Below are 26,229 nucleotides of genomic sequence, written 5' to 3'. Positions count from 1 at the left end.
TAAGGCAAGGAGGCATCTCCTAAATGCTGCTCTCTTCCTCCTCATGGCCCATCCCATGGCTCTGCGAGGTGCCTCACGTTCTGGCACAGCCTCATTTGGACACTAATCCCACAGCAGATCCCTCTGGCACATGGGGCTCTCACACATGGGCACAGAGGCTGAGGCTTTACACTGTCTTTGATGCACAGTCTGATTTTTTATCCATGTTATTTTTCCTCCCTGATTCCAATCAGCAGTCTGCGGGCTGCTGTAATGCAAGCAGTGAGATCCTTTCTTTTATCCTTCATATTTGGATAGTCAAACTTTCAGGTGCTACTGCAGTGCATCCTGTATTCCAAACATTTCCAAAGAACTACTCCATCCTATGTAACCTAAAAATTCTCTCTCTGTCTATATCCATTTCTCATTTTGAAAATCTGAGTCTATTGGAATAAAAGTTTTCCATAAAACCCTGAGTCAAAGCACATCACTGCAGCATTCCAGATGAGGCTGCACATTGGAAAAGCAGGGATGGGTTGCCAGAAGTGCCTCAACATTGGTGTCTGGTGTCATTTGAGGTGCCCCGTGGTGTTCCTGTCACCAGAAAAAGGGGGGGATGCCAGTCCAGAAGGGACACCTTCCACTATCCCAGGTTGCTCCAAGCCCCATCCAAGGCCAGGCTGGATGGACCTGCCTCAATCCCACCAGGATCCAACCATGGGAGCTGTAATTTACAGTGTCTGGATTTTCTGGGCTGTAATTCAGACTTTTGACTGGAATGACTAAATTTCACATGCCAGTGCTGAGACTGTCATAAAAGTAACATCAACATATTAATTTAATTAGTCACTTCCTGTCTTAATGGCTGCTGCTCTGCAAGCAGCTCCCAAGGAATTTGGGACAGCCAAGAATTTGGGACAACATCAACATCCAAGACCTGCAGCTGGGGAAGGAGCTGGAGCACCAAATACTTTTTTTTTTTTTTTACTCAGGAATTTGGTACTTGACACATTAGGAAGAATAATGAGGAAAGAACTAGAAACACCTAAAGAAAAACAATTAATTGTTCAGATAAATCCCTCAAGGGCCTGCAGGGCTGGCCAGGAGCAGCACTGGTGTCCTGCTAAGGAACACAGGGATGTTCTAAATCTCAGGAATGCTTGGCTGTCTCATTTGGCTGCTGAAGCCAATTTTTCTTGTTTCCAAACAAATTAAGGCTGCAGGAGACCCAAACACCTGGCACGGGCACAGCTTCCCCCAGCACAGCCCCTCCTGAGCCCTCGGGAGCCACGGTGGGGTTGAACCCCAGATCCGAGACCCCTCATTCCGCTCCCACTGTGCCGGGTTTGGGGAGCACCGGCGGCCAGAGGCGAGCGGGGGGACAGAGCCAGGCCAGGGGGCCAGAGCCAGGCCAGGGGCGTGTCCCGAGGGCCCTGGGCGTGGCTGGGGGCGTGGCCACGCGATGGGGCAAGGGCCAATGGGGCCGGGGGCGTGGCCGGGGCGTGGCCGGAGCCGCTGCCCGTTGCTGCGGCGGGCGCGGAGGTGCAGTCGCCGGTTCGGCCGGGACAGGTGCGTTGGGACCCGTTGTTTCGGCTGCGACAGGTGCGCTGGGATCTCCCGAGTTCCGCCGGGACAGGTGCGTGGGGCGGGGCGGGAGGACGACGCACAGGTGCAATAGGATCTGCCGGCCGGGCCGGGCCAGGTGTGCCGGGACCCGCCGCTTGGGCCGGGACAGGTGCGGTGGGACCTCTCCCCCCGGTGCGGCCGCGATAAGAGCGCGGGACGGGGGTAGGGAGCCCCGGGACCTCCCCCCGACAGCGGAGCCACCCGGAGCCGGACCGGCCGCGGGGGTCGGCCGGGCCGTGGGTGAGTCCGGGCCCCGCTCCGTTCATTCCTCTCCGTGCCCGGCCCGTGGCGGGGCTCAGCAGCAGGGCTGGCCGGGGGCTCGGGGGGCCGCGCCCTCCGCTGCCCGCAGCCTCTCGGCGGGTTCGTGCCCGGGGCTGGAGCGTGGTGCCCGTGGGTGGCCCGTTCCTGTGGCCGCGTGTAATGAATAGGCTACTTCAGCCTCGGGCAAGCGTTAGTCAGTTTTCCTTTCAGGTTCTTTCCACATAGAGGGATTTATATTCTGCTGTTAAACTTGTGGGTGAAGTTATTAGAGGTAGATTCGATGTGCTGTGCTGGATTGTGGCTCAATCCCTTCCCCAACATCTGGCACACCTCTGGCATCCCTGTCTCCATCTCCTCTGTTCTCTATGCCACCTTCCACAGAATCTGCTTCCATTGCAGCAGGCAGAACATTCATAGTCTTGTTTATATCTTAATATGTGTTTTCTGAAATTTCTCTGAGTGAACTACTCAGAAAGAGCAGTAAAGAAAGCCCAGAGATACTTGAACATGCCAAGACTGTAAATTAATGAGAAAGTGCTAAGAACGTGGAATGGCATAAAAATGTGGGAGTACAAGTTTCAAGGCATGTCAGAGTTCTGTTTCATGTCATTTCTAGTGACTGAGATTCCAGATAGGCTGCTTCTCTTTCCAGCTGAATGTCCCAGCAGCAGGTACTGACTTTATGGAGAGATTTTTGCCTAAACAGGCCAGATCAACTCAATGTACCTGTGGCTTTGATGGAGAATGGCAGGGAAACAGAAGAACTCAATAGGGAGAAGATGCAGCCCTGAACAGGGCTGGTTGGAGATGCAGTGGGATGCTCAGGCATCCAAACTGGGGTTATTTTCCAAACAATTACATTCAGTTTTGTTTCTCAGTGTTTTACTGAGCTGTTCCTTCCGTGAGTCAATGAGCACCTGTTCCGTGTGCCAGGGGAGCTCTGATGAATGCCCTGCTCCTGTTTCCTGGGCACAGGTGACTCTGCTCTGTGAAAGGCCATTTAAACTGCACCGGGGCCTCAGGTGAGCTCCCTTTGGCTCAAGATTAGTCATAAAACAAAGTTCAAACTGTGGCATGACATGGCTCATTCATCGTTGGTCTTTAACACGGACAGAATTGTTTCTCTGGGATTTTCCAGCAGTAAATTCTATCTGTAATCTCTCTCTGTGTATCCTGAGGCTCCTGGCGATTGAGAGTGGAGGCTGCATTCTGCATCACAGAAATACTGGGTTTATTTGTGTATGCAATATGACTTTTAAAAAGGGACAAGGTGGAAATGAGATCCTTTGTCTTTGTGGATGGTGATTTGTGCTGTTGTCAGATGCAGAGCACTCTCAGTGCAGCCTGGATGGAGGTTTACAGGGGACTTGGTGATGCAGAAAGTGTTCAAAAAGGCAGGAATTTCAGAAAGTAACCCCAGTTTGGGTTTCTCTTGCTGGTTGGAAGGGGCTCTGTGTGCCTTTTAGAGGCTGAGGCTGCAGGTAGCTGCACCTGGAAAGGCAGCATTGATAAGTGGTTTCAGTTGTTTCAACATCCCCACAAAACCAGTGTCATTTGTTTGCAGCGATAGTTCAACCTGCATGTTTGAAAACGCCTCCAAAATCATTGTTCTGATAAAACTTGTCCTGTCATGGCATGTTGTTCTCTCCAGGACATCAGAGGAATTATGGAATGTGAGAGAAAGGCCTATTCTTCCTGACTGCATCTTCCAGTGCAGAGATGTGTTCACCTGTCACCTGTTCCAGGCAGGGAACAGCACTGGAGAGGCTTTTCTGTTCCCAGGGCTCCCATTCCAGCACTGGGAGCTGCCGGACTCTGCCTGTGCCCCTGAATTCCCCTGGACTGAGGTGTTGCAGAATCCCACATCTCTGTCATTTCTGAGCAGGTGCATTCTGTACCTGTGAGGATTTCAGAAATGTTGTCTTTCCTCCCTTTGATGGCTGTTTATGCCACCTTGTCTGAAGGTGTTTGTGTGTGACCGTTTGTCCGGCAGACCTGGACTCACACTGGATCCAGAGTTCCGTGACTGTGCAAATCCGTTAAAGGAATTAATGGAAAATGCAAGGAAGAGCTCAGCCTGCCTGGAGTTGGCATTGCAGGGTCAGTTCACGCCCTTGCCACAGGCGTTGTGTGACATGGGAGCAGGGATAAAATATAAGAGGAAAAAAGGAAAGGCGTTCCCTACAGGCTTTATTTTTGTCTTATCAGAGAACTCTTGAAATTAATCTCCCCTCCTTTCCTCCTTCACGAAAGAAAACTATGTAAAAAATAAATCTGATACAGTCTTGCTGGCTTCTGTGGTGAAAAGCTGGACAAAATCTCTTCCCATTTCCAGGAGGATAGGATGATTGGAGCTGTTTTTTAGGTAATTAATACTCTTTAACTGATATTATGGTAACTACTGCAAGAGGAGGGGCACAGCTGCCTCCATGAACACGAGACTTGTTTGAGCTCACAGAGGAAACGCTGCTGTGCTGAGAGTGAACACAAGAGTGAATGAAAAATGTTTGTATAGTAATTACATCCTCTTAGTTTCGTAACTCAAACCCTCTTACATAAATGCCAGCACATTTGGTTTGAAACCGGAACAAGCGAGGGCACTTTGGGGCTTCCTGGAGCTCCTCTGTGTGTGTGACACAGGACTGTCACTCTGGCATCCTCTGGTCACCGCTCTGTGTCCACAGCTCCCCATTGTGCCCATGGCTTTATCAGGGCACCATCTCAATGGCATCTGCAGAGGAAATTATAACTGTTATCTGCTGCCTTTTTCAAGTCAGTTGATGAACGAGATCCTGAGGGGTTTAGGATTGGTGGCACTGGGATGCTGGGAGCAAATCACTCGGTGGAACTTCTTTTCTGCTCACAGTTCCTATTGCTGACACTGTTCCTTCCTCCTGAGCAGGGATTTGGGGAGATAAGATGGAGCCTTCCCCGTTCAATAGAAGGCAATGGACCTCCCAGTCTTTGAAAATCACTGCCAAAGAGCTTTCCCTGGTCAACAAGAACAAGTCCTCGGCCCTTGTGGAGAGGTTCTCCAAGTAAGTGCTGTGGGGCTGGGGAGCACCAGCTGTGTGTAGGTGACAGCTGCCACCTTGAGCAGGGACTGCTGCTCTCACAGTTGCTGTGCCCTGCACAGACACCCCAACAATCCCACCCTGTGCCTGAGAGTGCTGTCCAAATGCTCCTGGAGCTCTGGCAGTCTTGGGACCGTGACAATTCCCTGAGGAGCCTTTTCAGTGCCTGAGCACTCTCTGAGGGAAGAATATTTTCCTGATATCCTGCTTAAACCTCTCCTGACTTAGATAGAAAAGGAATGTTAAGCTTCCCTTTTCTCTGAGAGATGGATAAAAGGTTAAACTCAAACCATAAATATTGTATACCCTGAGAAAGCTGAGTGCTAATAACCAATGCATTCCCTGCAAAAGCCTTTATTTCCTTAAGGAATTATATAGGCTTCAGCTGGGGTTTTCAATGGGATTTGGGGAACTGAGAGTCTGAGGCTCTTGCTTTAATAGTGTAACAAAGTTTTGGAATATTTGGATCTTGAGTGGGACAAACTTTATGGAATCTTTAGGAGAGGGATAGTTACACACCCACAGCTCCAGAGTTCCTCTGTGGAGCTCTGGCCCAGGGAGAAGCTGTTTGCTGTCACCACCTTGTTAAGGTAATTTATTCACTCGCTGAAGCTTGATTACAGAACCTGGTCATCTTGCTAAATGTTGATAATCCCTTGAAAAAGGCTTACGGGAAGTAATCCAAACTGCTATTCCTTAATCAAGTAGCGTGCCTCTACATAGGCAGGGTCAGTGCCTTGGAAAAACACAGTCCTGTTATCTGGCTTTGCCACCCTGATGCCCACAGGGAGGAGTGTGACATTTAAGTGCTGTAAATTAAATATTTGTATGTGAAAACGCTTTTCTCCATCCCACACAATCAGTTTTGTCAGGTCAGAGGCACAAAAGGCAACAGCAGAGATTAGAAAAGTGCCCCATGCTGGGCTGGCTCTTGGAGTGAGGGCTGGGACTCCTCAGTCATCATCTGTTTTCCAGGTGCTACTTGACTTTCATCTGTGCTCCTCTTTGTTTCTTCTTCCAGTATTGATCCCTCTTCCTTCAGCATCACTTTCTCAGCACCTTGTTTTCAAATTTGGACCCTTTATAGTGCAGAGATGTGGGTTAGCATGTTTGCACGGATTTAAGAGGAGCAACAGCCTGTAACACACTCACTGCTGTGTCAAAAGCAGAATTCCACAAATAAGGAAAACAAACACTCTTTGCCCAAGCAGACGCTGGGCTCCTTCTCTCTGAAATGCAGAAGTCTCCTTAAAATGGCAAAATTTGTGACCAATTTTCATAGTTCAAAGGCCAAGTGCAATCACCTTGTGCAGCGTAGTAAGCAGCGGGGACTGTGGAGGGACTCACACCCAGAGGAGTGCAGATTGCTGGGAGTTTCCTGCAGCTCCTTAAAGGACTTTGATTCATGATCCAGGGTGGCTTATCTCCAGAGGGCTGTGATGGCTCAGCTGCCCAGGAGGCAAATGCTGAATGGGGGCAGTTCCCAGCCCACAGAGTAAAATCCTCTGGCACTTAGGGAGATTTTCGGCATGTGCCAAGCTGGAATTTGTTCTGGTTCAGCAGCTGCTATATAAAGAGCTGAATTATTCCTGCAAGGGGGCACAGCAGACAGCTGGGTGGCGGAAACAATACAGCTATTCCAAGGTAAACTGTCTCTATTTGGGAATCAGAGTGCTTAGGGAATGAAAAGTATTAATGGGTGTTATTATTGTAAACTGGATGACTGAAAATGTGTCTGTCACTTGGCTTTGTGTTATTTGCTGCTGTTTGTCCAGCCTCTCGTTTTAGTTCATCCGGGGGGTGGGGGAAGAAAAATCTCAGCTGTCTTTAGGAGCATTCAGTATTCTGGTTAAAACTTGGGTTTTGTTTGTTTTTCACTCTCTCAAAGGTATCAGAAAGCTGCTGAAGAAGCCACTGCTGAGAAGAAGAGAAGTGTAAGTGTTTGTATCCTTGTGAATAAGCACAGCCTGAAATCAGGATGGATCACCTGCATTAATATTGCTGTGACAACTGATTTTTGGAATATCAAAATTGCTGCTGCGTGTCCTACAGAAAACCTGGCTCAGACATAGGCTTTGCTTTTGCTTCTTGCTCCATGCTTTTTCCCAGCGTGGAGGAAAGGAAATGAAGTTTCTTGCCCAAAGCTGTGTTGAATCACCAGTTCTCTCCTAAGCAAAAGGCAAAATGAGTTAACCACAAGCCAGGAATACCCACCTCCTGTTCTTAGCTGGAGGCACTTGTGTGGTGCCTCTTCCTTTCTTAACTAAATTTAAAAGTGCTTGAAAGGAGCCTCCAAACCTCCCTGAAATCCAACATGTGTCTTTGAGAACTGTAGGATCTTCTCTGAAGGGACTCCCAGGGCTGCAAATGCCCCTGGATGAGGCAGCACCAACCTTTTTGGCTCTGTTACAGCCCCACATTCCTTCCTGTAACCTCCATTGCATTCAGGTGTTCAGAGGTCAGGGAACCTTGGCTGACAAAGGTTGCAGGGCTTTGTCCTGGTCCTCGGGGTAATTTGTGTTTTAAAGCACTGCCAGTATTTTCAGGATCTTTAGGAGAGTTGCTGCCTTGATTTCTCTAATGCTTGGGGAGCTGCTGTTTGGGATGTAGGTGGGATAAAATAAGCATTCTAAATTTTACTTTTCAGTCTTAAATTTTCTTCAGTGCTTGTGCTTGTGTCTGTCAATCTTCCTGTGATCAGGGAACAGGCAAATCTCAAGCAGGAGGGACTTGTGTTAGGAAGCGTGCTGGATTCGGAGGTGTTCCCACAGAAACCTGTCACATAATTCTCAATATTTCTGTTCCATTACAACACTTCCTTTACAATTTTAATACTTTCTCTTCAATACAGTCAGCAAACACACTGATTTTTTTGAAGTGTAAGTGGATTCAAGTCAATTTGCAAAGCAGCGTTCAAAATGCGACCAGAAGAGTAATAGGGTGAGAGACTTAAATCCCAATATAGCCACTAATGCTGGTTAATTCCTGTAAGCCTGGCAGCCCTGCTCCACTTGCAATGAGTTTGGAGTGGTCTCCGTAAGGGAGAGACAGGAAACATGCAATGGTGGCAGGTATTGGGTTGGAATGGCTCAAACACGGGCTGGGCTGTTGCTCTGGGGAGAGGGAACTGCTGGGAGCAGCTGGATGGGAGGCGATGCTGCTCCGGGTGTTCCCCTGGGGGTGAGGCAGTGCCAGTGACTCGTGTGTGTGTGTCCCCAGTGATGCTTTCAATGGGTTGAGTGAAATAGAACAAAAATCCCAGCGAGTTACTGGTTATTTTTAAACTGGAGCAGAGGGATGCTTGTTGTGGGTGCTTGGCTTGAGCTTTGGGTGTGTGGTGTAAAATCCTGGGCAGGTCTCTGGGAACTGAAGTGTTGCAGAAACAGGTAACTCCAAGGATTTAGCGGTTTCTGAGAGCTAATTTGTAGCTTTTGGAAGGTCTAGTAGTGTTGTCTTCTGAAGACACTGCAGCATTTGGCACACCAGCCATCTCCTATGGCTCTTGTGCTCCCGTTTCCTTGTTCTGGGACTGGAGACCCTCCTTGTGTGGATTTGAGTCCCATTTCCTTCATATGTGGATTCAGGTCTTTTGTGTGGCATTTAACTCCTGGGGTTTGACTCCCTTTTGCCTTATAAGGCCATTCCTGTTTGCTCACTTCCTGCCTTACTCCTGACTTTTCTCTTCTCCCCCCTCCTTCCTTCCCTATCCTGGATGCTTTCTCCATGTGGCACAGCTGTAACTATTCACAGCTGGCCGGGAGCAGGGATCGGTGCTGAGCTTCCTCCTGCATGGAAAGGAAGTGCTTCGGAGAGCTGCAGTTAACTCCTCGTTCTTTGCAGAACACAGAAAACCTGCCCGCTCACTTGACGAGGGGGAATCTGAGCGTGCTGAAGAAGAAGTGGGAGAATCCGGTGCCGGGAGCGGAGTCGGGGAAGGAAGCGGTCCGGGGCAGCGGCGCTGAGGTGAGGCACAAGGTCGGGACTGGGCGCGCCCCTTCTCCATCCCCGGGGGCCGGAGCTGCCCCTGGCCGGCCGCAGTGCCCCGCTGGTGACAGCGCAGAGCCCCGCAGCCGCTCCCGCGAGGGTGCCACCATGGAAAACTGTGCGAGAGAGCCCCGTGAAATGGAAAAGCCCGAAGGCAGCGAGAGGTCGGAGTCTCCGGGGAGGATCGAGAAGTACAACGTGCCCCTGAGCAAGCTGAAGATGATGTTCGAGAAGGGTGAAGCGCCTCAGCCCAAGGTAAGGATCTGTCCCTCCCAGTCTCGGAGAAACTAAAGCTGCTGCCTCCGCGGCATCAGGAAAATCCCGGGAGGGAGTGGCTCCAGCTATTGACTCTGCAAATATTGTGTTCATTGTTTTAGTGAAAACAGAACATCGTGCTGTTAGTAACTTACTCGAGCCACGCAAGTATGTGCGTGGTGCTCGGAGTTGTGGCAGCTCGTGATTGCTCGTTGGAGTAAAGTGAATTTGCTTTGATAGAGTTCAGTGGAAGAGGGGAAAATAAGTATGGAATTTACTAAGGTTTGTAAAGTAGGGATTGTTTGTGTCTTGTGTGAAGATTGCAATGAGGTATGCAAATGTGAATTGTGTAAAATGCATATGTAGGTATTTATGTATTTTTTAATATATGAAAAGTAAGGGAGTTTTGGCTCAGCAATCAGGACTGTTGCAGTCGAGATAAAGCACTAACAAGTGAGAGTTTTTGATATCTGTATCAGTATGAGTTGCACAAACACACACACACACATAGTGAAATACTCCCATCCTTCCCTTGCTCTTCCCTCATCTGTGTGTTTTACAAAATGTTTCTTATCGAAAAAAAAAAATCTCACTGAGGGAAAACGAAGCCGAGATGGCCAGAGCAGCTCCTGCCCTCACTAGTTTTGACTTGCAAATGCTCAGGGCTCGCATTTTTCTTCCAACTGCTCATGAAATCTGATCCCGCATGTGGACTGCAGCCGGCGTGTCCCGGGGGGAATTGCTTAACTCCAAAATGAGTTGCATATGCTGGGGACTTGCAACACAGTCCCGAGGCCTCGATGCTGGTGGATTTTCCAGTTTTCTCATAGTTTCCTCTCCTCCTGGCTTTGTTTTACTGAGATTGGTTTTCTTGAAATATTGACTAAAGCAAACATATTTTGGATAAAAGTTGTTTCAAATGTAACAATTTAGGGCTCAGAGGAGCAGCTCGGTGTTAAAGGGAATTTTGGGTCTGTGTGAAGTCATTTCACAACTTGCATTTTTGGAGTCTTTGTCATGGTATGAGAGCTGCCCATGACAGACCTTCCCTGAACTCTTGCTGCAGGATTAATCACTCGGAATTCCCCAGGAATTCTGCAGATGGGCTTCGAGTAACTTTATCTCAGCCTGGGGAATAAATTGTTTTGGAGCTGAGTGAATCTGAAACTGATAGTTTGTCAAGTTTAGCAATTCAAACGCTGTTGAAAACCAACTGGAGCCAGTAAACATCATGCAGGAGGCACAGAACTGCTCAGGTTCGGTTCAAAATCCCTATTCCAAGTTAATCTGTTACAGTAGAAGGGAAAATGAGTGTTCTGAAGTTCAGATGTGGGGGAGAGGGGGCGTGTTTGGAATTCCATTCCTCGTTCTGGGAATTGATCTGTGATGGGAGGATTGGGTCGATGCAGAGAAGGGAGCTGGGTGCTCTGGGGACCCAGGTGTGGCTCAGTGAGGTGGGAGCCACAACAGCACTGCAGCTCTGCAGTTGCCTCTCCCATTTATTTCCTGTGCTTTTTCCTGAGTGAGACTTCATGGAACCGTTTTGGTGGAAAATTCCTTTCTGTCATTAAGTCCAACTGTAAATTCAGCTGAGAGATGGCAGTTTTCCTTGGACTTTACTGAAGACTTGATGCCTTGGTGCTGTCAGAGCTTTGCTGGCAAAACCTGTGTGTGAACTAAGCAGCACCACGGCTGGAGGCTCGTGGCAGTGCTGATAAATCAACTTCCATGGTTGCTGGGCAGAGCTGGGGCAGGGATCCAGGTCAGAGCCTGGATTTCCTGATTCCATCTCCCCCTTTAAACAAACCTGCTCTCATTTTCAGGATTATAAGTAAAATCTCATCATTTATTCATTCATTCACTCAGATCTTGCTCTGTTTTAGCAATAGATAGGAGGCAGATCTTTTATTGCATTTTCATGGAAACAAACTGCTCTAATCCCATTAGGGGCAGGCAGGCAGCCTGGATTGGTTCAGCACTAAGCAAAGACTGGAACTGATAAAAGACCTGATGTTCAAAGGATTCTTCCTGTAAGTGATAGTGAAAGCACACCCAGGGGGGAGGAGGATCAGATCTGCAATTTCTGAAAAAGTTGTCTCTGGGCTGGATTGTGTTTTTCCTTAAAGGCAAAACCTGGCTGTGGTGTGTAGGTGACCTCGTGGCAGGGTCATGTCTGGCACAGGTGGTTTGTAATGAAATAGGTGTAACTTTGATTTGGGTTTGTAATGAAATAGGTGTAACTTTGATTTGGGTTTGTAATGAAATAGGTGTAACTTTGATTTGGGTTTTTGCCCAACTCTGTGCCCCAGGCGAAGCTTTACCTGTGCTCACAGTGCTTCTGTACTTGCCCAGGTCTGAGAACTTGGGGCTTTCCACACACCAGGAATACTTTGTCTCCTTTCCAAAGGAGAAGCTGTGCCCTGGGAATTATGGCCCAGCTGCAGAGTGACAAATCCCTAAGGGGGCTTCCTCCATGTGAGAGGAGTTACCTTCCATGAGCCATGATCCTGCTGATTCCCTGCAGTTGGTCAGTCCATCAGTTGTAATGTGAAAAGTCCCTTATCTTCTCTGTTAAACATTTCTTTTCCTTTTAGTCTTTATTTTTTTCCCCAAGATAAAACTGTCGATATAAAACCGACACATATTTGTAGGATATTTATAGATTTACTGAATATTTGTAGGCTCATTGAAATATCCCTGACCTGTAAAGCTTTTGCATTCTGGTTGTTGGGATTTTAACTCTTGTGTTCTGCAGCTCACCCACAGAAAAGCTCTTCAGGTGAAGTTGTAACACCTGCAGATGTGAGGTGGCAAAGGGCAGGAGGAGGAGCAGGCAGAGCTCTGCAGTTGTGGATTGGAGCACTTTATCTGCTTCTGCTGATTTGAACTTTTCCTGATGGACCCTTTGGACCCCAAATTTCTGAGCTGCAAGAACCCCAGACTGGTGGGCTAGGGGTGATGTTAAAGGGGACATTGACTGAATAATAATCTAAGAATAGTTTTCATGGAATGAGGGACCTGCAAGTCTTTATAAGTGTGCAGGCACTCGCAGACCTGAGCCTATTGGTGAGCACAAGACTTGTCAGAGCTAAAGCTCTTTTCCAGTAAGAAAAGTTACCAAAGTCTGAAACCACAGAAATAGAAACTATTTCCCGTGCTAATGGAAAATGAGGTTTTCCAGCTGCATTTTCCTTTCCTGGTGAAGTTGCTGTTTGTATGGAAAGCAGCCTGATTTTTCATAGTGATTATCTTACACTGCAGTTCTGCAAAAATAAAACTTTGGAATTTCCTTCAGTTTGGTGACCGGCAAATAAGAAAGTCTTTGGAACTGAGGGGGAATGTGTGGTTGGAGCATCTTGCCAAACCTGCCTTTTTCTCTACATTAGCCTCAGTCTGAATTTACAACTGTGATTTAAGTCTTCCCAGAGAGAACAAAGGTCGTCCAGCACCTTCTAGGATTTTATAGGCTGACTTTCAGCTGTGAATGCATCCTCCTGTAATGGAGTCCAGTTTAACTGTGCTCAACAGCTTTTATCATAGCTGTGGAAATTTCTTTTTGTGCTTTCTTTTGTTGAGATAAATAAGAATAAAATCTGATTGAGGCAGCCAGAGCATCTGTGTGGTGCTACCAGGACACCCTGTGCAGCTCTGCAGCAGAGAGTGATTATCCTGGAGATCTGAGAATATTTATCTCTAACACTCCTGCTTAAGCTTCAGCCTTATCAGATGTAATTAGGGAATTATTTGGTACCGAATGCATGAACTATCCAAATCAAAACAAATAACTCTAGATAACTTTTATTACAATACTATTAATTCCTTTTTCTGTGGCTGAAAATGAATGCAGATTTTGGATAAGTTGTTCCTTGCATCCTTTTTCTGATTTTAAATCTTCATACAATGACTGTGACTATTGGCTTCAACAGAAATCGCAGGAAATGCAAAAATCTAGACTGAAGTTTTGTATCTGTAGTGGGAATGACCTAAAAATCTGATCTTTGTGGTCCTTTTAAACCAAGAGAACTTCCAAAGGGCACTGACTGACCTCTTCAAGAAAGTGTCTCCCAGGTGACAGTGGGTCAGGTACTCTGTGATCAAACTTTATATTGGTTAAATAAGATGTTACCTGCTAGACCTGTTTATTGCAGTAAAGCAGATTTGCTAGTGACACCTGTGCCTCTTAAGGGATTACCCAGAGCAATCCCTGCGTGTCCAGGCGCTGATGGGTGGGTCTGTCCCCAGCAGGGCCCCCGGGAGCTGCGCAGGGCGGGCGCGGGCAGGAGGATTTCGGAGAACAGCCTCTCCCTGGAGGACTGCGACGCTGCCCAAGGAGAGAGGAGCCACAGCACAGCAGGTCAGAAAACCTCGTGGGGGGGTTGGGTGGCTTGGTTTGGGTTCTGTTTAACAGATAAATCTACTTTATACAAGAGAAATTTCCCTGGAGGTGTCCAAGGAACAGGTGGATCTGGTGCTCAGTGCTCTGGTCTGGGGGACAAGGTGGGGATCAGGTGGAGGTTGGACTCACTGGTCTTGGAGGGCTTTTCCAATCTCAAGGGTTCTATGGAATAACTTTTGCCTTTCCAAAATGGAAGGAAGTCCATCAGCATCCCATTTAATTAGTGAAGCCTTGCTGGGATTTTTAAACCATTCCACTCTTAAGCATGGGAAACCAAGGCACACGGAATAACCAACAAATGAAGGAATACAGCCCATTCTTTCCTGTGTCTCTATCCTAGAACTAGTTTTAATAGTCAAGGTAATTTAGGAAGCAGTGAACAGACAGTCAATGTTCCTTCTGCCTCCTTGCTTCAATCCTCATCGCTCCTATCCTGACCAGACACAGGGAGCTACTGTGAGCTTTGATTTAAACAAAAGTATGTATTTTTATCTGTTTGGAGACCTTTTTCTAGCAAACCATTTGCAATCTTTTGGAGTTTCCACCAATGGCTGGCACAGCTGCAGCTGTTCCTTGGGTCTCACTCCTTAGTGATACACATTATGTCCTCACTGGAATGATCCTGGAGAGAAGGACAATGTGTTTATTCTCCCCAAAAAGGATCTTAGTGAGAGTTCTGAAAGTTATCTGTTACTCATGTTTGGTTTTTTTTTTTACCAGGGTATCTTGTAGAGACCAGTTCAGGACTTAGCCCAGACAAGGCAGAGACCAGGAAGAACCTGGACATGCCCCGTTTATCAGAGACATCAATAAAGGACAGGCTGGCCAAGTACCAGGCAGCTGTGTCCAAGCAGGGCAGTTCCTCGGGCATCATTCCCATGGTAAGTCTTGGTTTGTGTGGAAATGAATTTTTGTCCCAGCCTGAGACTGGAAAGAAACTCTTAAGGAAACCAGGCTGCTTGAGGGTATTGCCATTCTCTTTGAAAAATAACTCTCTGCCCATAGGAGTAATTTCTGATGAAGAGTTGCCTCTACATACTGCAGGAAGAAATAAGTATATTTGCATCTTCCTGGAATAATGCTGAAAATTTTCCAAGGAATTAATTGGTGGCACCCTGACTGAGGTCCTTCTGAAGCATAGTTGACATTCTTTTACTTTGAGTGTCTGTAGCTCTCTACATGTTTATTGTTTTTGTTTAAAAAAGAAAACTCAATTCTATGTGGTCCAGCAGCTCTAAGCTGTGGGAAACTGAGGCACGGTGAGATGAAGTCACTTTGTGTCACACAGTGCTCAGAACTTGGATCTCTTGGCCTGCAGCTTTGGGATCTCCAGTCAGTTTTCCTCACTTTTTACCTCCCTTCAGGATTTCTCACCACTCTCTGAATCTAATTAGACTCTTGCAGTGAATGTACCTCTGCCTGTTTTGCAAATATTTGACCAGGAGCTGAACAATTAATGAAGTGTTACAGCTGAGGAGGTTTCAGGAATCTCAGCTTTTGTTGAAAACTGCTTAGGTACATTTGCTGGAAGTTTCTGATAGTTTTGCTGAATGATGGGAACTTAGGTTGCTCAAGTATTACCTTTATTAACCAGAGCAATAGATTTGAAGAGAAAAGGCCTTTTTAAGTTGGGAAACTTGCCCTGGAAATGAGAGCCTGAAGTGCTGGTTCTGCCTCAGAGGAGAGCCTCCTTTCCAGGAGTCTCTGTGGAGAACCAAGGGCTTCTTCTGAGCTCGAATGATTCCTGAGTTTCATCTGCACATGGGTCAGATTCCCCAGTTGCGGGAGAAGGGTCAGTAAAACCTTCCCTGCATGAATGGGAAGCCCTTGCAGCCACTGCAACAAATCTGATTAACCTAATTGCCCATTTCTGCCTCCTGTGCCTTGCCTGGGCTGATTTCCTGATGCCTTTTCCAGTTTGGGATTCAGAGTGGTGGCTGAGTAACTAAATTCTGTCCCGATGGCAAGAGATTGGCCATTTCTCCAGCGGCTCCTGCTTGCAGCCCCCAATGCTCTTGGTTTAGTGTCAGTCCAGCCTGATGCTCTCAGGATGCTCCATTTGGGGATAACCTCTTCCCAATTTGACCTGGCATGTGGACGAGGGCAGTGAGATGGAGCAGACAGGGATTCCTGAGTTCAGTGTTTGCAGTGCTACTGTGCCAACAGCAGCCCTAACCTTGGTATCTTCTCCTTCCCTGCTGGCAGAGCAACCAGGGCTTTTTTGCTATGGAAGTGTAGTGTTTGTGCTGCCCTTCTCACACCTGGGCTACAAAGGAAAGCCAGAATCTCTCTTGGGAACAACTATTTTAGGGCATTGTGGTGTAATAAGGCCTGGATTAAATCTGATGGACACTTGGTTTGAGTAGGGATGAGGAACAATCAGTTCTGTGTGTTGGAAGGGGAGGGAAAGGTGCTGGACAGCAGATACAGAGATCTAAGCATTAAAATTCCAACATTTGGTACAAATCTCTTGGATGTGGTTGGCTTTGTGGAGATTTGTTTCCTAGTGCAGGAAGATGCTGGTGCTGGCATGTGGCTCTTCCTCTTTCATGTCACAGAGAAGATGCCTTGTGAAAAGCACGAGGCTTCCAATGATCTTGTGTCCTGGGGCAATGAAAGAAACACGAGGTTTCACTGGATTTTATTGGCTTTAAAGTCTGAAAGATCCTTCTGTGAAAGTCTTCAGTCAGTCTATCAAGAACAAAAATCTCAGGAAAACAGAGTCAGGGTTTTGACTAGAATTGAAGCAAATGTGGGATTTGCTTTTATGTTATACTGTATTTAGCAATTACTCTGTACTTTAGGCAGTGCTTGTATGGAAATACTTGTCATTCCAAGTGAAAAGTTTACCTTTCTTGAAAAGGAAGATGTGCATTGAGCAGGGAATACTGAGGAGTTGATTTTAAACAGGAATTTGGAAGGAAAGGGTTGCTCAGGAAAACACTGGCACTACCTCCTTAGAGCACAGTCAAATCCTACAGCCTAATCCTGTTCCCTTACTAGAATATGTCACTTAACAAGTGTCTGTACAGTCTTATGGCCCCTCCTTCAATTATCACTCCACATATTAGAAAAACAGTTCTAAAAACATTTCAAGAAAGATAGAAAGCAAGTATTTTCTTAGGGGAAAAGAACCTGTCACTTTTCCAGTGCTTTGTCCTATAGAGTGAGATTCAATCCAGTGAGAGTGAACTCAAGAATTACAAATCTGGGCAGAAGGAGAATATGGCACCAATTGAGGACTCCAGTTCCTGTCAGGATGGGGAGAAGGTAAGATGTCTGTGCTGGTGGAGATCAAAGGCTTCATTTTAAGTGGAACTGGCTGTGGAAGCACAGCTGATAGACTGGTTCCATGTTCCACATGCCATCTGGGAATTGAACGTGAGCAGCTGATGCAGATTAGTTACATGCTGCAAAATTCCTGTTTAAGTTGTTCTTTTTAGACTCTTTCTAAGTGTCTGTGGAAGAGAATGTCTAGAGAGAAGTTTTCTGGGAGAGTTTTTCTGTCTTGGTAGGTTTTTTCGATGGTGGATTTTTTATAAACTAAAAAATCCCCACCAATTAAAAAAAAAACCCCATGAGCAGCTTTGTATGACCCAAGTCAAAGGAGTTTGTCACTGTTTCTTCTGCATGTAGTAGCTAAATTTTAGGGTAACTGAGAATGGCAGTTTGGGCTGGTTCCTGGTTTTGAGCTCCAGCTATAAATTGAGACTCTGTAAACTGGACTTGAGCATTTGTTCCCTGAACTGGGGACAGCAGACGGGATAAAAGTAGCTGAATAATAATTGGGGTACTGTGTATTCCATCCAGGCTGAACACGTGGCAGCTTAATGCCAGGAGGGCTTTTAGAGCTTTTCAGCCTTCCTTGGGCAAGGGGCCAAATCTTTGCTTTCAGCTGTTCCTCAGAGACAGCTGAGCAGCTTCGTGTCTGACTGGTTGAGGCTGCTTCCTGCTCCAAGGTGAGTTAATTAAAAGAGCACCTGTTAAATCAGAATATCTCCCAGTTGTGAATGGAAGATTTGAATAAAATTTCTTGTATTCAGCTGTAATTGCAGAGTTACTTGTTGAGGTGTGCAGGTGCAATGAGAACCTGAATAGAGCATTGTTTGGGAGCCAGGATTGTCCTTTGGAAGGGACGTGGTGAACTTGGAAATGAGCCTAATTAAAACTGCCTGTCGTTAGTGTCAGAAATGGGAATCCTCTGGCAAAAAGGAAACAAAAGACACTTCACTCTGTCATTTTTCACACTGCACCCGTGGCACATTCCGTAGCCAGACGTGTGTGACTTCAGCAGCCTCAGAACACGTTCATGCTCTGCCCAGGACACAGGGGTACAGTTCTGCTTTCAGCAGACCGGAGGATTTCATACACGTAACTCCTCATTACCTCCTTAATTTACAAATTTCAGTTGCTTGCAATGGACTTTTCAATCATTAAGGTGAATTAGTGATGATTTGCAGTTAATCTTGTTACAGTACTTTAGTTCCTCAGTGTAGCTACTTAAAACTATTTGATTTAATAGCAATAGTGCCAAGTTTAATAAAGAGTTATACATCAAGAGCTTTAGCTGTAGCAGGTTTTGTTCATGGTTGCATTTGATGATCTTAAAGGTCTTTTCCATACTAAACAATGCTATGATTCTGTGTAGTATTTGAAACTGGTTTAGATCCAATTCCTCTAGTTTTTAAATTATTTGTAAAATTACGAATTTGTTTCTGAAAGAGGATAAACAAGGAAGATCTGGCCTTGGAACAGGCTTATGGTTCAACAAAAGCTTTTTTTTAAATTCAGGTGTTCTTTTTAATTTTGTTCTTTTTTCTTCCCCCAAGAGCACAGTCTCTGCTGAATGTCAGAGATTGGTCAAATGTTGGAAGGAACCATGAGATTTCCAGTAAATATGCTGCTTGGGGTGAAAGGATTTGTAAGTGAGAAAAGCTGGGAGGAACCTCAGCAAATCAACCAAGATTTCTGAGGGTTAATAAAGGTGTACAAGGAAACAGAAATCTGATGTTTGTATGTGTGAAGCCTGTGAGGATGTCTGCCTTGTAGCAAAGACTCTCTTGACACTCAGCTGGACCCTTCTGTGCCTCAAAACAACTTCTTTCCTGAGCTCCTCAGGTCTCTCCCTGTCTCAGTGCTCAAACTGCCTGGTGCCTTCCTGGGGCCATGACTCTTCACATCTCAGAAGGTCAGAGGTTCTCATTGTCTCATTTTCTCTTGCAGGTTTCTGTAGGTGAGAACAGCTTGTCTTTGCACTCTGGTCTGCTGGAGGATGGCCATGGTGAGCCCTATCAAATGATTAATTAATAAAAACTCTCTTGTACTTAAAATCTGTCCTGTGCCTAGCACAGACTTTTTAAGAATGTCTTTCATGTTTAGAAGTTCATTTGCAGCTGTGATTTTAAGCCATTATAACTCCTTTTGCCCTGATTGAACACTTTTAAGTGTAGCTCCCTCACCATTTAACTGGAACTGAGATTCTGATGGGTCTGGTGAGCATAAGCTGCCCAGAGTTTAAAGCCATTGTAATTGCCTTTTCTCCCTCAGCTGGACAGTCAGAGAGCGAGGCAGAAGCTCAGAAACCTGTCAGCTCAAAGCAGCAGAACCTTGGTGCTAAAGCAGCTGGGCAGACAGAGGCCTCTCCTCCAAAAGCTGTGAAGGTAATGCAGCTCTTCAGCCTCAAACCTGGTGAAGGTTAAAACCAACTGACAGCCCTGTTTAATACTGAAAAGCCTCAATGTGCTTAAGCATGAAGGTCTGGCAGTAACTGGATCAATACCTGCTCCTTCCTCACCAGAGTGTGACTGGGAGGGCACTTTAATTCAGGGTGGAAAAGCACCTCAAAGCAGTCAGGGTTTTTCCAGAGACTGGGTGGGATTTGCTTGTCTCTGTTACACCCCTGTGACAGTTCAGTGTGGCAGAGGGGCTCAGGCAGGGGATGGTCTCAGGGCTTGTCTGTGCTCCTGGAGATGGGCCCTGAGGTTCTGGTACTGATCTTCAGAGCCTTTAGCAAGCTGGGACTTGGCTTTGCTCTTCTTCCAGCTGTTCCCAAGGTAACTGCAACTGGTAGTAACTGTATAGTGAGGGAACTGTAGTGCCTGACTCTATAAAAATTAGGTTTGGCTTTCTGAGTAATGAGACTTTGATGTTACAGTTTCCTTAGGGAGTGATAAAGCAGATGGAGAACTTTGGTTCAGGGATGTATTTGCTAATCTGATTAGATAACAAATGGCAGCACTGGACATTTTGGTCAGGCTGTATTTGCCTATCACATGTGTTGTCTGGGGTTGGGATGCTGATTCCCTAGGCTGCCACACACTTCCTGGCTCCCCCTAAGGAAACAACTGGGCTTTTGTTGTTTTCCCCATCTTTGGGAGGAACAGCCCTGGACTCAGAGACTGGGGAGATCTGGCTTCCCAGTGTGCAAGGGAGGAATGCCAATATGGGAAATTTGAGCTGCCACTGAGAGTTGTGTGATCCTAGTCTGTGACACAAAAGCTGCATGTCCTAGTGCTCTCTGCTTTCTCTTGATATTATCAAAACCATTTTAGCCTTTTGCCCAGTTCTGCTTTAGATGCTGCACTGTGTGAGATAGAAGCTTCTGTTTATTCATGCAAGGTTCCTATTTGTCTCTTCCAGCTTCTGTCTCCTGTTCTTGGTTCCTAACCTCTCCTCCTGCCTTCTGCTTCCCTCCTAATGTGAGCTCAACTCTCAGCTTTCTCTCAAGTCCTTTTTATCTTCTTGGGCCTCATCTTCCTCCTGTAGCTCCTATTTGTAGTATCCTGGAAAGGAATTTCTGTCTCTTCACAGCCCAAAACGCCTCTCCACAGACATAGGGCTCATTGTATGCAAGTAAGTCCCTCTCCTTGGATGAGGATGTGATTGCAGAAGCATGTGCCAGCACTGTTGTGTCACCGTGCAAAACTGAGCTTTAGGGAGAAAATGTTTTGATGGGCAAGCAAATTTTTACTGCCTTGCTCCATGTGGCAAGCAGGGGTGATTCGATTTTTGTTTGCATCAGTAAATCTTTTTTTTTTTTTTTTGAGATTTCGTTTAGTGACTCAAGATGCAGAGTTTTGACAGCACCTAGAAACTGGATTCTTTTTCAAAAGGAATTCTAAATTTTGTTAGGGAAGCTGTTATTTATCAGAACTTTAATCTACTTTAACTTCAAGCAATGCCTGGAAACCCTGAAATACATATTAAAATGGAATTAAATTGGCAGCAAACTTTATGGTTGTGACAAAGTGACTTGAGCTGGCTCCATCTTCAGCAATCTGCCCTTACATGCTGGAACTTTCATTCCTAACCATTGTTTCTAGACTGTTATAAATAAATTTCTGTGATTATGTCTTCCTGTGACCTTCCTGCTTTTTCTTTAGCCATCAGATTTTCCGTAAATCTTTTTGTAAGTTTGTAGCAGGTAATTCTTTGCCAAGGAAAAGCCACATTTATAAGTATGTCTGAGCACACCCTGGAGTGGAGGCTGGGCTGCTAAATCACTTGTAATCAACATGCAGCCTCAAAATGCCAATATTGTGTTATTTAATTTATCCTGTAAAGTGCCCTCCCCATTGGCCAGTGTTAATGGATTGCAAGAAGTAAATGGCATCCACTGACCTTTTCTCATGGCCAGTGTTCTCGCTTCCTTGATGCTGTCTGAAAACAAACCGGTGATCGTTGCTGCACAGCAGTGACACTCGACTCCTCAGTGCTCAAGTTTATCCTTGCACTAAACCCTCAGGAAATTCAGTAAGCACATAAGAATTTTAGCTGTTTAACCTCAAATCTCTGCTCACTTTGAATCTTGAGCAAGTTTGGGGGGCTGTGAGTCCTGAAACCTGAGTGGAGTTTCTTTGGGATAGAGCTGGAATTGTTTACAAGTGAAGCCAGGAGTGTTTCCTGCTGTTGTATTGGTGCTGAGACTATTTCCTCCTCTTTGAGAGAAAAGATTTAACAAAAATGGAACATTTCAAACCATTGGGCAGCCTGTTTCCCTCCTTTCCTCTCCCACCCTGTACCTTGTGAGGCTATTTCAACTCTTCTGGTGGACAGTGTCCCTGACCATGGCAGGGGATTGGCACTAGATGATCTTCAAGGTCCTTTCCAACCCAAACCATTTCAAGATTTTTTTTTTTTTGCACTGTTTTTATTATTTTGGTAAGTCTCATGCTGATTGTAATTAACTGGAATGCTTCATCATTCTCCTATCAATAAAAACAGGTTGCAGGAAAGGATGACACAGCTTTGAGGAACAGGCTCAGTTTTAGTGCTCTCATTGTTCTTTCCCAGCCATTGCTCAGCATGTGATGCTTCAGCTGTGGGATTCACTGGGGTGAAATCTTGATTCCCTGTCAAGCCACAGCAATCCCATGAGCCTGTTGTAGCCTCTTACTGCCCAGCAGACCCTGCTGCACCGTAATTAGAGAAAGTGAACTCTGCAGTTCTTGAGAGTTCAGGAAGCCGCGCATGAACCCACGCCAAGTCCCCAGCGGTTGATGTGTTTCCCAGTTAACAAACTTTCTCTTTTCCCTATAGAAATTCCAGTTGCCAATGAAGGAAACCTGTGTTGGGTGTCAGAAGACTGTGTACCCCATGGAAAGGCTTTTTGCCAACCAGCAGGTGTTTCACATCAGCTGCTTCCGCTGTTCCTATTGCAACAGCAAACTCAGGTATGTGCATTGCTCCCTTGGCTGCCCTCTGGGAAGTGAATTTTCCTGTCACAGCTGAGGAAGGTGCTGCTCAGGCCTAGCTGAGCTGGATGTCACCATAATCCACTGATTTGTGTAGGAGAGGTAACACAGGCCTACTTGTGCCAGTGCCTGGTGCACTTGATGCCATTTTTAAACTCTTAATGTAATTTTATGTGGGGAAAAATAGAATGTCCAGCTTTGTAAAGAATTCCTAGAAAGAGCCATACAAGCCCCGAGGGCTGTAAGCTTGTTTTTTGAACATGTGGAAGACTGAAATGGAATCTCTTCTGTAACAAAACTGAAACAGACACTGGTGTTGGTGGCCCTGAGCTGTAACGTTTGATCTGTGTTTCCTGAACAGCCTCGGGACGTACGCCTCTCTGCGTGGGAACATCTACTGCAAGCCTCACTTCAATCAGCTCTTCAAGTCCAAAGGCAATTACGATGAGGGCTTTGGACACAAGCAGCATAAGGAATTGTGGGCAGGTAAAACTGAATGTGAAGAATCCCCGGAGAAAACCGTCCATGGTGTGAATTCACCAGACACTCCACAAAGCCCAGGAGTAGAGGATGCCCCGATTGCAAAAGTTGGAGTTCTGGCAGCAAGTATGGAAGCAAAAGCTTCAGCTGTGCCTGAAAGGGAAGAAAGACCAGCAGAAACAAAAAAGCTCAGGATTGCCTGGCCACCTCCATCTGACCAAAGTATCCAAGGAAGTGCCTTAGATGAGGGCATCAAAGTACTCAAACCCAAGTGGCCTCCAGAAGAAGAGATTTTCAAGCCCGATGTGCAGGAGGATGTGGATCTGGATCTCAAAAAGTTAAGAAGATCTTCCTCGCTGAAGGAGCGAAGTCGCCCCTTTACAGTCGCAGCCTCATTTAGAACAGTATCTGTTAAAGGCCATAAAACAGAGAATTCACCATCTCCTTCCAAGGAAGAGAGAGACACATTGAAAAGGAGTGACGAACTGGAGAGAGAGGTTGTTGTAGAGAAAAAGCAAAAGGAAAAGACGGTTGAGCATAGGAACATCCAGAACTCCGGGGAGAAAAATGAGGAGGAAGAATGGGAATTGTCTGGTATCAGAACAACAGAGCAGAACATTGTAGAGAATGGCCAAATGAATGCAGACACAGATGAGGAAGAACACGCTACAGAGGAGCCAGAAATTCCAAAGGAAGAACTCCTTGAACCAAATTCTGCTAAACATTCCAGCTTAGCCAATGTTGTGACCGCTAAGGAATCATCTCCAAACCAGAATCGCAAATCCCAAGACGTTGGTTTTTGGGAGGGTGAAGACATGGAAGATCTATCTGTGGAAGAACAGATCAAAAGGAATCGCTACTATGAAGATGATGATGATGATGAATAAATTGGCCTTTTACTAGAAAACTTGCTGCAAGGTGCTGGGCCTTTTGAAATGGATACTTTTAGCTTTAACAAACAGCTCTCCTGGATGAAGTGATGCTGCACTGCACATCAGCATTAAGGGAATCTACATACAAATTATCTCAGCTAGAAAACTCTGGAAGCCTGCAAATTCTTTAGGTGCATGGAACAAGTGTCTGGCTGTGGGACGGCTTCGGCAGGTAGTGTCTGTCCTCAGCATGAGAACAGAGCTGTTCTCTGTCTTACCCCTTTGAGCTTCAATAGGTATTTCACTAACAACTTATGGAATTCCACTGTACTTGCCGTGCTGGTGTGGGACAGGGCCTCTGGAACACACCAGCCGTACCACTCCAAATGCTACTGCAGTGCTTAGGGACCAACTTCAAAGGGACTTTCTGGCCTGCTTTAAAATGGTCACTCAATGCACTTTAATACATGGAAAGGGCACAACTGGGCTTTTTTTTTAAATAATAAAAGCATCTCTGTGTTTAGTGTCCAACAACTAAAGCATCCTAAACGGAGTGCAATGTGAATTTCTGTCTCAAACCTGCCTGTGATCAGTTGAGGAGTCCCTGCACAACTGGAATGGTGCCCCTTGCTGGACCATGTGTATTTCAGTGCTATCCCAGGTGCTGTGCTGGCTGCCAGGTCTCTGCAAAAGACAAATGAACACTTTGGAGCAGCCTGCAGGGCATTACTTCTGCATTTCACACACATTTGAAGTGGAGTTTTTTGTTTGTTTTGTTGTAATTTCTTTTTTTACTTGGAGTTCTTCATCATCATTTTAAACTGCAGATAAGATTTTTAAAGCCTTTTGACAACTCTGAAATCCTACTTTTATCAAGCTGCCATAAATCTTTTCCTTACAGCTGTGAAATTGTGCTGCATTGCAAAAATTTCTGGAATCAGTGACACTTTCCGATTGCCAGTGTTGAGGATCAGAACATTTTTTAACTTGACTTCATTTATTTTACAATAATAAAATCTTGAATGGGGGGAGGAGGAGGCCCTTTTTTTATTATTAGCTTTTATTTGTACTGTATTCTCAAGAGAATTAGATCTTAATGATTCTTGAGGTGTAAAATATTCTGCTTTCTTAACAGTTCTGCTAATGACAAAACCTTCAATAAAGTTTCGGTCATTTCCGTTATAACTGAAGTCTGGATTCATCTTGTTTCACAAAGAGGCAGTGTTTAAAGGGTCATAGAATTGTCATGGAATCATGGAATGGTTTGGGTCAGAGGGGACCCATCACATTCCCTCCCCTCCCATGGCAGGAATGCCTCCCACTATCCCAGGTTGCTCCAAGCCCTGACCAGCCTGGCCTTGGGCACTTCCAGGGATGAGGCATCCTCTGGGAAATCCATTCCAATGACCTACCACCCTTACAGGGAGGAATTCCTTCCCAAAATCCCCTCTGGCAACTTAAAGCCACTGCCCCTTGTCCTGCACTCCAGGTCTCTATTCATCTCTCCTGCAGCTCTTCCAGGCTCCGGAAGGCCACAATGAGGTCACCCCAAATCATCTCTTTTCCAGGCTGAACAATCCCAATTCTCCCAGCCTTTCCTTACAGCAGAGCTGCACCATCCCTCTGATCCTCCTGGTGCCTCCCCTGGCCTCTCTCCTGCGGCTCCACATCCTCCCTGCGGTGAGCCCTAGGGCTGGGGGCAGCTCTGCAGGTGGGGTCTCACCTGAGCAGGGCAGAGGAGCAGCCCCCCCCACCCCGCCCAGGCTCGGGGAGTTCCTGGGGCATGTCCAGCACCTCAAACTTCTCCCCTGGGCTGCTCTCCATCTATAAATATGGAGGGAAAAGATGGGCAAACTCCCAGTGCTCCCGCTGGAAGGCAGCCCGGGCTGGCTCTGGTGCCCCACTAGGTGACACTGCGTGTCCGTGGTTTGCTGCTCGACTCAAATGAGCAGTTTCTGCTCTCAGATTGAAGAGGGATTAAAACAGGACTGGCAAAAGGAATAAGGACATGCAGGGATTTTTCACTTCCATTTCTGGCTCCAGGTGGCTCTCGAGGGCAGCTGAGGACAACTGAGGGTTTTTTCCCCCTTCCTATCAGCTGCTTTTAATTTAAGTTATTGTCACTTGAGCCTGTGAGGGGTTTGGTTGGGAGAGAGTGGGATAAGAGCCAGAAGCAATGCAGCAAACATTCTGCCGCAGCAGAATGAGGAAATGTGTATGACACGGATATTGGGAAGAAGGGAAAAGCCTCCTTCCTAGTTGGAAGGTGTTAGCAGTTCCACAATCTACTGCTCATTTCCCTTTCTTTTAAATAAAGGAGTAAGGCTTGCTTTGTACAGAGGAAAAGCTAAAAACCTGATGTGCAAACCCAAGCTGTTTTCTGTCACCTTTCTCTGCTCCTAACAAAATCCATTTAGTATCAGATTTCCTCAAATTGCTAAGCAACCAGAGATCTCTCTGACTCTAAATTGTGCTATTTGAAAAGGGAGGGAAGATCATTTGTCGTGGACTTGGATTTATGGAATATGCCAACTGCTTGTTTCTAAGGAAACGCAATTGAATTTTACTGTGTCTTCCTGGTTACGTGATACTGAAGCAATACTGGCTGC

At 46.2% G+C, this 26,229-nt stretch overlaps 2 protein-coding genes across 5 annotated transcripts in view; one reads left to right on the top strand and one right to left on the bottom strand.

The window, feature by feature from the left end:
- ATF1 (activating transcription factor 1) overlaps positions 1 to 26,229 on the bottom strand; it is a 450,302-nt gene that overhangs the window by 103,070 nt on the left and 321,003 nt on the right. The gene's annotated exons all lie outside the window — the stretch shown is intronic.
- Positions 1,488 to 24,805, top strand: LIMA1 (LIM domain and actin binding 1). Of its 4 annotated transcripts, none has more exons than XM_030967178.1 (11): positions 1,488 to 1,581; positions 4,769 to 4,904; positions 6,829 to 6,874; positions 8,781 to 9,179; positions 13,422 to 13,533; positions 14,296 to 14,456; positions 16,741 to 16,845; positions 18,799 to 18,856; positions 19,123 to 19,235; positions 22,114 to 22,247; positions 22,630 to 24,805. In XM_030967178.1, exons 2-11 carry the CDS (start codon positions 4,786 to 4,788, stop codon positions 23,633 to 23,635), a joined length of 2,253 nt encoding a protein of 750 aa, XP_030823038.1. In that variant the 5' UTR covers positions 1,488 to 1,581; positions 4,769 to 4,785; the 3' UTR covers positions 23,636 to 24,805. The 4 variants fall into 4 exon arrangements, with proteins under 4 accessions (XP_030823038.1, XP_030823039.1, XP_030823037.1 ...); XM_030967179.1 differs by having other exon boundaries at positions 1,490 to 1,615; positions 13,425 to 13,533; XM_030967177.1 differs by having other exon boundaries at positions 1,490 to 1,615.

This window comes from Camarhynchus parvulus, chromosome 29 (assembly GCF_901933205.1).
Source record: "Camarhynchus parvulus chromosome 29, STF_HiC, whole genome shotgun sequence".
Classification (NCBI taxonomy): domain Eukaryota; kingdom Metazoa; phylum Chordata; class Aves; order Passeriformes; family Thraupidae; genus Camarhynchus; species Camarhynchus parvulus.
This window is presented reverse-complemented; position numbering and strand designations above follow the sequence as displayed.